The sequence below is a fragment of the Octopus sinensis genome, linkage group LG30 (assembly GCF_006345805.1).
Source record: "Octopus sinensis linkage group LG30, ASM634580v1, whole genome shotgun sequence".
Lineage (NCBI taxonomy): Eukaryota > Metazoa > Mollusca > Cephalopoda > Octopoda > Octopodidae > Octopus > Octopus sinensis.
The window spans coordinates 7,409,418-7,424,328 of record NC_043026.1 but is presented as its reverse complement, the minus strand read 5'-3'; the positions used below and the strand labels follow the sequence as shown (position 1 = coordinate 7,424,328).

General features: G+C 41.2%; 1 protein-coding gene across 1 annotated transcript; it reads right to left on the bottom strand.

The window, feature by feature from the left end:
* Positions 1–2,933: 2,933 nt before the first annotated feature.
* Positions 2,934–14,484, bottom strand: LOC115226567 (signal peptidase complex catalytic subunit SEC11A). Its single transcript, XM_029797574.2, has 6 exons — positions 14,293–14,484; positions 8,662–8,771; positions 7,849–7,998; positions 6,359–6,478; positions 4,746–4,803; positions 2,934–3,515 (listed from the first exon to the last, which is right to left on the bottom strand). The coding sequence occupies exons 1-6, from the start codon at positions 14,350–14,352 to the stop codon at positions 3,465–3,467; spliced, it is 549 nt and encodes a 182-aa protein (XP_029653434.1). The 5' UTR covers positions 14,353–14,484; the 3' UTR covers positions 2,934–3,464.
* Positions 14,485–14,911: the final 427 nt, after the last annotated feature.

The following is a 14,911-nucleotide window of genomic DNA, read 5'->3' as shown; positions in this document are numbered from 1 at the left end:
TACAGCACCATACAACAAAACCATTTGCACCAAAATATATATATAATCAGAGGTGTAACAAGGTTTTAAAGTGAGGGCCTTGTGGCTAGAGTAGAAAGGATTATTATTATTAAGGTGGTGAGCTGGTGGAACCCTTAGTATGCCAGGCAAAATGCTTAGCAGCATTTCATCTATCTTTACATTCTGGGTTCAAATTCTGCCGAGGTCGACTTTACATTTCATCTTTTAGGGTCGATAAAATTAGTACCAGTTATGCACTGGGCTCTTTCTAATCAACTTAATCCCTTCCCTCAAATTTGAGGCCTTGTACTTCCAGCAGAAACGATTATTATTATTATTATTTTCTATTCTAGGCATAAGGTCCGAAATTTTTGAGGAAGGGGCCAGTCAATTAGATCGACTCCAGTACACAACTGGTACTTAATTTATCGATTCCGAAAGAATGAAAGGCAGTCAACCTCAGCGGAATTTGAACTCAGAACGTCAAGACAGATGAAATACCGCTAAGCCTCTTGCCCAGCGTGCTAACATTTCTGCCAGCTCACCTTATTATTGTTATTATTATTAAGGTGGTGAGCTCATAGAATCATTAGCATTCCAGACAAAATGCTCTGTGGCATTTCTTGTTTTACATTCTGAGTTCAAGTCCTGCCAAGGTCGACTTTGCCTTTCATCCTCCTGGGGTCGATGAAATATGTACCAGTTGAGTACTGGGGTCGATGTGATCAACTAGCCACCCTCTCCTCCCAAATTTCAGACCTTGTGCCAATAATCGAAAGGATGGCAGAATCATTAGCAGACCAGGCGAAATGCTTAGCAGTGTTTCTTTCATCGGTCATTATGTTCTGAGTTCAAATTCCGCCGAGGTCAACTTTGCCTTTCATCCTTTCAGGGGTTGATAAAATAAGTACCAGTGAGATACTAGGGGTCAATGTAATTGACTCGTCCCCTCCTCCAAAGTTTCAGGCCTTATGCTTTTAGTAGAAAGGATTATTAAGTCAGGACTCTGGCAGAACCATTATGATGCCAGGCAAAATGTTTAGCAGCATTTCGTGTCTTTACATTCTGGGTTCAATTTTTGTCACGGTTCACTGTGCCTTTCATCCTTACAGGATCGATAAAACACTAGGGGCGATGTAATTGACAGGCCCCTTCTCACAAAATTTCAGGTCATGTGCCTTTAGTAGAAATGACTGGCCAAAACAAGATGACCAATAATCATGTGAAACCACAGGTTTTGTATCAGAGTGTCCGTGCTAGTAGGGTGCCAAGAGCACCATCCAAGCGTGATCGTTGCCAGAGCGGCCAACTGGCTTCCATGTCGGTGACACGTAAAAGGGCACCATTCAAGCGTGATCATTACCAGCGTCGCCTTACTGGCACCCGTGCCGGTGGCATGTGTAAAAAGATTCAAGCAAGGTCGTTGCCAGTACCACCTGACTGGCCCCCGTACCAGTGGCACGTAAAAAGCACCGACTACACTCTTGGAGTGGTTGGCGTTAAGAAGGGCATCCAGCTGTAGAAACTCTGCCAGATGAAGATTGGAGCCTGGTGCAGCCATCTGGTTCAAAATCGTCCAACCCATGCTAGCCTGGAAAGTGGTCGTTAAACGATGATGATGATGATACACACACACACACACACACACACGCAGGAAAGCAGGATACATGAATCATATGAAAATTGTAATGCCCAGATAGATAATGATCTTGGACACCAACCACCTCTTATGACTTGTGTCACAAAACTTGTGAGACAATATCTGGACTTAAAAGACATAAGCTGGTTCACAAAAACATTCCTTCAGAATCAGATTCCAAAGGACAAAGATATAGAAGAAACTTGAATAATATCTGTCACTGGTGTTTTAAACCCTATCAGTCAGTAGCTGGTCTTAAGAGTCATCTAAGGGCTCATCAACGGAATGATTGTGCTGTGTGATGGAGTGTGCTGTGTGCATTGATGGGATGGCTATCATCTGTCAGCAATCATCATATATATATATATATATATATAGCAAAAACTTAGATTCAGATGAATATGGTACTTAAGTTAAAGGCACCAGAATTTTGTATGGTATTATCCATATATTTCAAAATGGGGTGATTATAATCAAAATAAGCAACGAGGATATCCAAGGTAGTGTAGTACAATCGTTTCATGCTACATCAGTGTTTAATAAAATGAAGTAGTATGAAACGGTTGTACTACTCTACCTTGGATATCCTTGTTGCTTATTTTGATTATATATATACTCTTTTACTTGTTTCAGTCTTTTGACTGCGGCCATGCTGGAGCACCGCCTTTAATCGAGCAACTCAACCCCAGTACTTATTCTATCGGTCTCTTTTGCCGAACCGCTAAGTGACGGGGACATAAACACACCAGCATCGGTTGTCAAGGGGGACAAACACAGACACACAAACACGCATATATATATATATACAAACACACATATATACGACAGGCTTCTTTCAGTTTCCGTCTACCAAATCCACTCACAAGACTTTGGTCGGCCCGAGGCTATAGTAGAAGACACTTGCCCATGCACTGGGACTGAACCCGGAACCATGTGGTTGGTAAACAAGCTACTTACCACACAGCCACTCCTATATATATATATATATACAGGGTGTCCCAAAAGTCACTGAGGGGTTTTCAATTTTTAATAACTTCTTTGACTTTACAAATAAATGAACGAAATTTTGATAAAATCTGAAAAGAGAGTGAAAAAGGTTTGAAACCCATCAATGATTTAGGGGACACCCTGTATATTTATGTGTCCCTTTGCCTCTGTGTTTGTTCCCCACACCATTGTGGTTTTGGCAAAAGAGACTGACCAAATAAGTACTAGGCTTACAGAGGATAAGTCCTGGGGTCAACTGAAATAAATACAAGAATGTTTTCTGAAAAAATATTGAGCAATTCTTCTGTTTCGTGTTAAATTGTTTTTATTCTAACTTGACATAAAAACAAGCCACCCATATATTCACACAAGCATGTGTGTTAGTGTATGCATATATATACACACAGACGTTTGTGAATATACGTGTGTATAAGGGTGTGGCCCATTCCTGGACATTTACAACTGCGATCCCTGCTGTACATAATGAGGCGTCCATCGGTGCTGGAACATGGGTGGAGACAGAGCAGGAAGGAGGGAAGGCAGGCTGTAGAAGGGACAGCCTGGGCTGTTACCATTGGTTACCAGAGGCCTTTTGTGAAGGGAGTTTGTAATGGATGGTTCAATCCACAGCTGAGGACGTCTTTGTGCGTGTGTGCACACATTTGTGACTGTGTGTGTGCATGCATGTGTTTGTGCGTGCACATGCAACAAAGAACATGGGAGAGGGGAGGGGGAAGTGTGTGAGAAGAGACAGGGTGGATGATCAGGAATGGTCTGGATGAGATGATGAACGGAGAATTCCGAATAATATATGTCTGTCTGTCTGTCCAATGGATTATTATTCTCTGTGGATGAGTACAAAGAGTCCAAGACATACCAATATGGCATACTGCAAAGAAACGAAAAGAAAGAAAGAAAACAAATGAGAGATTGGGTCACAACAGTCAAAAATGTACACTAGGTGGCGCTGAAAAGTTCCTGGCTTTAAGGGAAGTTAAATAGATCTACTGCAGTACTCAACTGGTACTTAATTTATCAACCCTTAAAGGATGACAGGCAAAGTCGACCTCAGCAGAATTTGAACTCAGAACATGAAGACACCGCTCTATGTCACGCTGGTGAGATCCATATTGGAGTACGGGATTCAAGCCTCTTCTCCTTATCTCCTCAAAGACATACATCATCTTGAAAGAGTCCAGAAGCTGGCTACCCGCATGGTTCATGGCCTCAAGAATTTGTCTTATGAAGAAAGGCTGAAGACGCTCGACCTTTATTCTCTAGAAAAACGACGACGCCATGCTGATCTCATTCTTGCTCACAACATCATAAGCGGAAAGTGTAACCTCTCGAAAGAGCTGTTCTTCACTCCTGCTCCAGAATGTCGGCTGCGGGGTCACTCTGAAAAGCTCTATCTACGACGATTTCATCTCAATCGAAGGAGAGGGGCTTTCTCCGTCCGGGTTGTGGATACGTGGAATAAGCTGCCGGACGAGATGGTGAAGATGCCGACGACCGCTCGGTTCAAAGTCTCCCTTGACCACAAGTGGCCTGAACTCTTTACATGAACACCACCCTGTACATAACTCCATGTCCCCCTACATGGCCTTGCTTTTTGCTTTTTGAGCCAAAAAATTAACTAACAGATGAAATGTCGTTAAGCATTTTGACTGTTGCACTAACGATTCCACCAGCTCACCACCCAAGACAATGGAGGTAATATTAATGGTAGGGGGAAATGAACTGTAACAGTGCATTCCTACTCCTCCTGGCAGGTGGCACCTTTGGCCCCGATTAGGTGACAACCCTCCAACCCATGGGATCTGTTTTTCAGTAGTTGTTGCTGTTGAGGGTTTTATGAAGTCAGAGTTCAAAAGCCTGGTTTAAGGCCCACCTTTCCAAGTTCTTTTACAGGGCCTAGAAAAAAATGAAGGACCCCTGCAATAAGTGTTGTGCTTCGTTCACAGGTGTAAACAGGTGCAGTCCACCTAGTCGTAAATGGGTGTCACGAGGTAAGTACAGTCCACCCCTCTGCAGATGGGTACCACTTAGTAGGTACAGAAAATGCTTCCTCCACCCCACCTTCTTTGTTAAATAAATTAACCAAACTCGTTATACTTACTTTTAATTTAGGATAATCATTCATTAATATTGTTACGATTCCAACATAGGGCACAAACCTGTCAACAGAGAGAATATGGGGTCAGGCAGAGAAAGGGTACATTACACATAAAGAACCATATCAAACTATTTTAAATATTATTATTATTATTATTGAGTGAGAGAGCAGTGCATGAGATCAAAGTGACACTGGGGTAAAATATACAAAGCCCAGTATACCCATCATGACTACCCGTCTGATAAGGGTACACTAGGTGCATGCATCACAACCATATGTGCGCAACATAGTGATCTCATATGAAGATAAACAGTGCATGACCTTGCAGGTGGGGCTCAGAATTTTCTTCTGGTCGAGTAGCCCATCCTGCTCAAAAGGTCCCTGAATAGGGTTGTTTAAGGATGTTGAACGAAACACCCATATTTCCAAAGGTGAATTATTCAAACTCCAAAGAATCCCTCTCAACACGGCTTTTTATGCTCCCCCACTCAGCCACCGAGGGACATGGTCAACTGGTTAAGATCAAACAACTGACAAGCAAATCTGTTGTATTGAGCAGAATATTTGCTGTAGGCCATCTTTTATACCAAGACAAAACAATGTACATGATAACACTTCCAATCAGTTAAGATCAGGAGCCATGAGATCCACTAACTGGTACTGCATCAGGGCAAAAACCACAAGTCTTGTGAAATATAGCTATTCAGGGTTTCCTGGACAAAATATCAATTTATTTCTCCATTTTTCAAGCTGATAAAACAAGATTGTTAACTGTGTTCAAAGTAGTTGACATTTGGATGAAAAATGGCGAAATAAATTATTTCTACCAGGAAACCCTGGGTAGCTCTGGTTTTTATTACAACAACATTTTTACTCTCTGATCTGATCAAGTATTATACTACTTGTTGAAAGCTCACCACACACAGCATATATATATATGTGTGTGAATGTGCATGGCTTAGTGGTTAGGGTGTTGCACTCATGATTGTGAGATCGTGGGTTCGATCCCCAGACCGGGTGTTGTGTTCCTGAGCAAAGCACTTCATTTCACGTTGCTCTGCAATCATTTAGTCATCTGACATGTGGCACCCAGTTGCACCTGTACAGGTAATGTCGATCTGATGGAAGGAGTGAGCTTATGTCTACACAAACGTTTGATCACTAAAAACAAATCATTTGTGTGATTGTTCGGTAAGAAATTCTTGAACTCTTATACGTCGTCTAACGAGAGTCCTTCATATATATATATATATATATATATATATATATATATATACACACATACATACACAGAGAAGAAGTGTGCAAGTGTAAAGAGTGAGACTAGAGGAGTGCTGAGTGAAGCTAAAAGAGTGCTGAGCGAGGGTGGAGGATAGTTGAGTGAGGCTAGAGGACATGTGTGCAGGACTACAGAATGGCTGAGTGAGGCAAGAAAAGTTTTTGAGTAAAGCTAGAGAATAGGTGTGCAGAGTGGGGCCAGAGATGACCAGAAAGTTGAGAAGAGGTGTGCAAGGGTAAAGAGTGATGCTGAAGAGGCATATGAAACTAAGAAAACATGAGTGAAACTAGGAGTGTTGAGTGAAGCTAGAGGAGTGCTGAGTGACAGGAAAACTCACCCTCGTGCTCGTCCCACAACGTCTTTCTTTTTTAACCAGAGCTGTCCAGGGGCGTATAACCCTCTGTCATCAACAGAATTGTTATCTCCCTTGGTTAGGAATTTTACGCTGCCGTCTACCCTAAAAAGAAAGAAAAGAAAAAAATAGACAAAGGAAATGATTTTGTTTTAAATTTATCTTTCAGTCCTTGGACTGAGACCATGCTGGGGCACCACCTTGAAGGCTTTAGTCCAATATAAGACTAGTTTTGAAATAGCATCGAGGACGAATGCAATGCAAACACACACCTACGTGCATATTTTATACCTGTGTGGTAAGAAGCTTGCTTCCCAACCACATGGTTCCGGGTTCAGTTCCACTGCGTGTCACCTTAGGTAGGTGACTTCTACTAAAGCCTCGGGCGACCAAAGCCTTGTGAGTGGATTTGGTAGACGGAAACTGAAAGAAGCCCATCATATATATATATATATCAGGCTTACAAAGAGTAAGGCGGTGCTCCAGCATGGCCACAGTCAAATGACTGAAACAAGTAAAAGAAAAACAATATATATATATGCATACATGTAGGGTGGCCCAGAAGTAGGTTTACAGTTATTCAACCATCTCTTTCGCATTCATATATTAACAATTTAGATCTGTATTATAAAAATATGAAACCATTATTCTATGCTAATTTAGTTAATTTTGTCAAGCTCCCTTTTCAGTTTGTAAGATAGAAATTTAAATGTAATAAAATGCTTTAAAAGAAATTTAAAGTGCCAATATAACTGTAAACCTACTTTTGGCCCACCCCTGTACATACAGAGAAGCAATTTTGGGGATAACTAAATTAGACACATTAAATATAAAATATGTATATATGCAAAAGTTGGAAACTTTCAGATGATGGACAATGAATTTATATGTGTAGATATATATAACATCATCATCATCATCGTTTAACGTCCGCTTTCCATGCTGGCATGGGTTGGACGATTTGACTGAGGTGTGGCAAGCCAGGAGGCCACACTAGGCTCCAGTATGATTTGGCAGAGTTTCTACAACTGGATGCCCTTCCTAACGTCAACCACTCCGAGAGTGTAGTGGGTGCTTTTAAAGTGCCAGTGACACAGGCATCAGCCACGTTCAGATGGTGCTTTTTACATGCCACCAGGATGGGGAACCAGTCAGGTGGCACTGGCATCAGCCACAACTACAATTTCCATCTGATTTGATTTTGAGTAGAGAAATGTTGAGTGAAGCCTTTCTTTACCTTGTGAAGACATTTTCTTTAGATATGATATACAGATGACCATTTTGATCTAATACTGCTCCTGTTGCATATACCAAAAGACAAATATATATTGGTGTACTCAACAGCTCAGTCTAACAGGCTGTAAGCAGGATCCACCAGTGTCTGTAATACACCTTGTGACAAGGAGTGGGAGGGGGGATTCACCTCACCAATACCTGTAATATGGCATGTCCCAAGCAGAAGTTTGTAAACTTACTTTTCATGTACTTTTAAGACTCTGTGTACAATCGGAATGTCTCGGCCCTCGACTTTGAACACGACAATGTCTCCAACACGAATCGGTTCCTCTTGGTAATTGGTGAGAAAGAGCAGGTCTCCTCTGTAGAAGGCTGGCTCCATACTGCCACTGGAAGGGAGTAGAAGGTGGAGGGTTAATGAGAGGAGTGTGGTGGGGAGGGAGAGAGAGTGGAGATAAGAGGGGGAAGGAGAGAGAGTGGAGATAAGAGGGGGAAGGAGAGAGAGTGGAGATAAGAGGGGGAAGACGAGTGTGAGAGGGGAAGGAGAGAGATGAGTGCGAGAGGGAGAATGATGAGTGTCAGGGAAGGAGGTGAGTGCAAGGGAGGAACGAATACAAGAGGGGTGGGGGAGACGAGTGCAAGAAGGAGGGGGTGCAGTTTGAGAAGAAAGAAAACAAATAATGGAAGATGACAATGTGTTACATTCAGTCCTGGAAGATTTACTACTACTACTACTACTACTACCACCACCACCAAATATGAGGTTGATTCAGAGAGACTGGAGGAACAAGTGCCCCTGTGTTCTATTTTGGACTGTGTGGGTGTGAGATAATATGTTTGTATGTCTGCATAAATGTGTGTGTGTCTGTATGTGTGTCTGTATATGGGTGTATACATACAATATTCATATACTGGGGGCAGGAGAAACAATTCTATTTGCCTATCTAAGTTGACTAGACTTCCTTCTCTAAAGCCATTCCAAACAGGGAAAGTTACCTAAAGCAGACTATCTTTCTATCCAGGAAGATCAGTTCACCACATCAGCAACTCACCTGAGAACGACAACAATAGGGCTTTCGCTGCTAGTGACCACCATCAAACCTTTCCAAATCATCAGGGCCGACGACACAATCATAGCAAAGTTTAACACTTGGTAATAAAGCTGAAAGGAGAAAATAATTAGTTGTTAGAAATAATTGTTACTGTTAGTGTTAATTAATTAATTAATGACAACAACGGAAGACACCGGACGAACCGACATCAAGACAGGCCCCTGCGTGTACCCCGGCTAATGTTTATTTCTTTATTGCCCACAAGCGTAGGAGTGGCGCTGTGGTAAGTAGATTGCTTACGAACCACATGGTTCCGGGTTCAGTCCCACTGCATGACACCCTGGGCAGTGCTCCAGCATGGCCGCAGTCAAATGACTGAAACAAGTAAAAGAGTAAAAGAGTAAAGGGGCTAAACATAGAGGAACAAGCAAGGACAAAGGGATTGAGTCAATTACATTGACCCCCAGTATGCAACTGGTACTTATTTAATCGACCCCAAAAGGGGCCTCGGCAGTAGATCAAATTTCTGCTTTTGCAGTTCGTGTTGGGTGGCACGATTTGAAATTTAGGTACAGGTGTCTATCTGTGCTTTTGTGATAAATATCACAAGTAGGTTTTACAGTTATTCAACCATCTCTCTTTCACATTCATATATTAACAATTTAGATCTTAATTATAAAATAATATGAAACCATTATTCTCTGCTAATTTAGTTAATTTTGTCAAGCTCCCTTTTCAGTTTGTAAGATAGAAATTTAAATGTAATAAAATGCTTTAAAAGAAATTTAAAGTGCCAATATAACTGTAAACCTACTTTTGGCCCACCCCTGTACATACAGAGAAGCAATTTTGGGGATAACTAAATTAGACACATTAAATATATTAAACACATCAAATCAGTTGTGATTATGGTGGTGTTTTTAATTAGCATTATGTCAAGAAATGGGAATTGTGTGGGGCTCATTTCACTTGTGAATTTAAGACTATGGTGTAGATTGTTGAGGAGGGTGTTGAATTCTTCCAAATTTTCTAGGGATTTGGTTCAAATTAGAAAACAATCATCGAGATATCTATTCCATGTGTCCTCTATATGTCTTCCAAAGGTCATTCCGTAGTTCTCTTCAATTTTTTCATATAGGTTTTGTTCCAAGTATCCCAATACTGAATTCACGGGTAGTTTTTTCTGTTGGAAAGGCATGTATTGTTTGCAAAGAAGAGGCTGACCCCGTCTTGTACGAAGGTTACAGTAAATCTATTGGGGATCCCTTCTCTATGTTTCTTGACCCAATATTTTAGGGCAGAAATTCCAAAATGTTTGTATACTCTTTACTCTTTTACTTGTTTCAGTCATTTGACTGCGGCCATGCTGGGGCACTGCCTTTAGTCGAGCAAATCGACCCCGGGACTTATTCTTTGTAAGCCCAGTACTTATTCCATCGATCCCTTTTGCCGAACCACTTAGTGACGGGGACGTAAACACACCAGCATCCGTTATCAAGCAATGCTAGGGGGACAAACACAGACACACATATATACATACATACATACGACAGGCTTCTTTCAGTTTCCGTCTACCAAATCCACTCACAAGGCTTTGGTCGGCCCGAGGCTAGAGCAGAAGACACTTGCCCAAGATGCCACGCAGTGGGACTGAACCCGGAACCATGTGGTTGGTTAGCAAGCTACTTACCACACAGCCACTCCTGCGCCTATATAAGTTTATTACATCAAAAACTAACAGCAAAGTGGATTCTGCTGTTTTGAGCAGATGTGACAGGAAACTGTTGTCATCCCAAATGAAACTGGTCATGTGACTACAAAGTGGTTTTAGGATGAAGTCAAGGAGGTTGCTCAGACGATGTGTAGGACAGACTGGACCAGCTATAATGGCTCCGAGTATGAAAGTGCTAATTTTACTTTATGAGCATTACAAATTATATTTTTTTTAATGTTAAAATAGCATAATAAAAAATGTGAAAACCAGACCAATTTTTAATTTTATTTAACTGATATATATATATATATATATATATATATATAGCACCCAGCAGTCGCCAGGACCCCTGGACTATTGGTATGTAAAAAGCGCTATCCGAATTGTGGCCGATGCCAGCGTCACCTCGACTGGCTTCCGTGCCAGTGGCACATAAAAAGCACCATCCGAATCGTGGCCGTTGCCAGCCTCGCCTGGCACCTGTGCAGGTGACACGTAAAAAGCACCCACTACACTCGCGGAGTGGTTGGCATTAGGAAGGGCATCCAGCTGTAGAAACACTGCCAGATAAGACCGGAGCCTGGTGCAGCCTTCTGGCTTCCCAGATCCCCGGTCGAACCGTCCAAGCAGTGCTAGCATGGAGAACGGATGTTAAACGGCAATGATAATGATGATGATGTATATATATATATGTACATATGTATGTGTATATATATATATATACAAGCTAAACTTGTTGTACTGTTTATTAGTCGTAAGACACCTGCTGTTTTTGTCCTGTTATTACTATTATTGTTTTTTGTATTTATATTCGTGTGGCATCGTCCGTTTTTCTGTCCCTGTTTCGTATACATTCAATCCTTCTTCCAAGAAATCTAATGCTCGTAGCTTAGTTTTTCCTTGGGGCTGGCCGGATCGGAGCAATCTCAAGATTAATCAGCCAAAATTGCTAGGATGATCCGGTTCTTGACTGAAGATTGAAGGCTTCGAATGTCCCGTCCGTGTTTTTTGTATCGTCTTCTAAATGTTTTATGTTCTTGTCCCAGCTTGTATTTTTCTACATATAATATATATATATATACATATAAGAAGAGAATGTAAAACTTACATTACAAAGGATATCTCATAAACAATTAAAAATTGTTATTGAATAAATCAATGACCAGGTAGGCTATCAAATAAATATATAAAGAGAGTGTTTATAACTATGATTAAATCATAATTTCAACAAAGAGGGTTACAAAAACCATCACATGCTTAGAAATAGCAGTCAAAACTGCTCTAAGACCACCATAATCACTCAGATTTTTCTCTCCACAATAACGCTATGGAGAGAAAAATGAGTGATTATCTCTCTTACTTGTTTCAGTCATTTGACTGTGGCAATGCTGGATCACTGCCTTTAGTCGAGTAAATCGACCCCAGGACTTATTCTTTGGAAGCCTAGTACTTATTCTATCGGTCTCTTTTGCTGAACTGCTAAGTTACGGGGACGTAAACACACCAGCATCGGTTGTCACAAGATGTTGGGGGGGGGGGGGAAAACGCAGACACACAAATATACACACATATATATATACGACAAGCTTCTTTCAGTTTCCGTCTACCAAATCCACTCTGAAAGCTTTAGTCAGCCCGAGGCTATAGTAGAAGACACTTGCCCAAGGTGCCATGCAATGGGACTGAACCCTGAACCATGTGGTTGGTAAGCAAGCTACTTACCACACAGCCACTAATTTTATAGCAGCTTTGACTGCTATTTCTAAGCATGTAAGGGCTTTTGTAACCCTCTCCGTTATATATATACATAGTGGTGGGCTGGGTCTAAAAATACTGGTTGCCAGGAGACTAAGGGGGGGGGCACACACAACTACAAGGCTATCATTTAATTTCTTTTTGTTTTGTTAAAAGTATTCTTTTCAAATGTCTACAAACACAGCCTGGCGGAAATAATTAATGAATTTTCCCAGGAGTGAATAAAAAATTCTCAAACTAGGCACAGGAGTGGCTGTGTGGTAAGTAGCTTGCTAACCAACCACATGGTTCCGGGTTCAGTCCCACTGCGTGGCATCTTGGGCAAGTGTCTTCTGCTATAGCTCCGGGCCGACCAATGCCTTGTGAGTGGATTTGGTAGACGGAAACTGAAAGAAGCCTGTCGTATATGTAAGTATATATATATATAATATATATGCGTGTGTGTGTGTTTGTCCCCCTAGCATTGCTTGACAACCGATGTGGGTGTGTTTACGTCTCCGTCACTTAGCGGTTCGGCAAAAAGAGACCGATAGAATAAGTACTGGGCTTACAAAGAATAAGTCCCGGAGCCGATTTGCTCGACTAAAGGCGGTGCTCCAGCATGGCCGCAGTCAAATGACTGAAACAAGTAAAAGAGTAAAGAGAGTAAACTAGAGGAAATGGGTCCGTTAGATACTAACATGTGCCCCCATATATAGATTCTAATTGCGCAGGGACCCACTTGCCATCGAGCAAGCTGGCCAGTCCGTCACTATATATATATATATATATATATATATACACACACATATGTATGCGGCATGCGTGTATATATATATATATATACATATATATATATGTATGTCTACAATAACATATGGTTCAGTGGAATCTCAACGTGGCCGGTTCACAGGTGAGAGACAGGTGCTAAACATCCTTCAAACAACGCAGTTATTTAAAATAAGAAAAAAGCTGCACCGTATGAATAATTTGGTCTGAACGGACACCTGTAAATGTCGGGATAGTCACGGCCGGAATACAATACCTCTGAACAGAAGTCTCTCTGCAGGACTGGATCATTTACCGAGCTGCCAAGGGCTAATTAAACATTAAACACCAACAATAAATACACCTGCGTGGTCAAAGGGTTGACATGGTGGAAAGAGCAGGCAACAACTCCCTCATAATCGATGGAACTCAGTCCCTGGGAGAAACAAATCCCTTATGTGGCAATTTCACATGCTAAAAATAACAGTCAAATCTTTACAGAACTGAAATGGACAAGCACAGGTTTCTTAAGTGTTTATTTCACTACCTATATGTGTATATATATATATATATATATATACATACATACATATATATACATACATACACACACATTACATTTATATGTGAGGCATACCTACAGATTAGTGCCCCAGAAATTTTGCATTTTCATATTTCTCTTTATAGTGGATGTTTTTAAATGACATTTTGTAAAGATACATTTTCGAGGGCGTAGATTACGATTATGATGGTAAAATTTAGAAGGAAAATTCTGGTTTGTGTGTTTGGGGGGCAGTTCCGGTTGTTCTTCCTCTGTCCTAAGTTCCTCACCGACTTACAACTACTTCCGTAATTCTAGCATTTATCACTTTTTTTCCTAATATGTTTATTGCTTGGTAAACCAATATTTCGTAACCTAAACCCTCAAAACCATATTTTTTGCAAAATAACGTTTAAATATATGCACAAGAAGAATCATGAAGGAACAAAAATTCGGAAGAGATGAGAATTGTCGCAAAAAAACATTTAAAAAAAAGATTATTTCCACAATCGTAATCAAGATCCTCAAAAATGTATTTCTGTGTAAAATTTCTTTACAAAACGTGGATTATTCAGCAAAGTCCAACGATTATAATAAAAATTATGAAAAAAAAATCGGTGGGGCACTAAAGTACAGTTATGCCCCTACATATGAGAACAACCAACAACCATAATGAAAATTGTAAGAAAAATCGGTGGGGCACTAAAGTACAGTTATGCCCTTACATATGAGAACAAACAGAGAATACAGAGGCGATGGTCACAGCTGGAACACGTTTGATCACAGAGAAGGTCCGTTAGATGGAGGTTATCGTTTGTAGAAAGGAGGGGCTTGGGGCCGCACGTTTAGACCCGTAAAAAGCCGTGTGGTTTACCTGTCGCTTGTTCATCCGTCTGACATCGTCGAGGAAATCCATGTCTAAGAAACCCATCATCGTCCCGTCGCAACAACAACAACAACTCCAGTGAGTGGAGGTGAGTAGCGGTGGGAGTAGAGGCTGTAGTGACGGTCGCTGCTTCCGCGACTCGAGAGGCGTGAGAGTGAGGACGTTAGCAGCAGTGAGTGAGGGGCGGCTGGAAGTGGTAGTGAGAGTAAGTGGTGAGAGTGAAAGGTGCAGTGGAGGGAAAGCGAGTTCCGGTTTTCACGTTCGTTAGGCGAGATCTCGTCGCTGAAACGCTACGTCAGCTTTCGAGTGTATCTATATATGTATATATATATATGTATATATATATATATATATATATATATATCTATATCTATATCTATATATATATATATATACAGAGTTATAGATGGGGAGGAGGAGGAGGAAAGAGAGAGAGAGAGAAAACGAAAGGACGAAGAGAGCGGGATAAGGGAAAGAAAAAACAAAAGTATATGAGAGGGAGGGGAAAGTGAGAGGAAGGATGAGTATATTTCTGACAGACAGAAAAAGAGAAAGGCAGAGAGAGGGGGGAGAAGGAGGGAGGAAAGTATTTGAGAAATATGGGGGT

Bases quoted from the DNA above. Each gene is read 5' to 3' on its own strand.
- LOC115226567 (XM_029797574.2), bottom strand. From the start codon at position 14,352: ATGATGGGTTTCTTAGACATGGATTTCCTCGACGATGTCAGACGGATG. The intron at 8,772-14,292 runs GTAAACCACACG...TTCTCCTTTCAG, and splicing joins GACGGATGAACAAGCGACAG to CTTTATTACCAAGTGTTAAA. The intron at 4,804-6,358 runs GTGAGTTTTCCT...CTCTGTTGACAG, and splicing joins GTTGTGGGACGAGCACGAGG to GTTTGTGCCCTATGTTGGAA.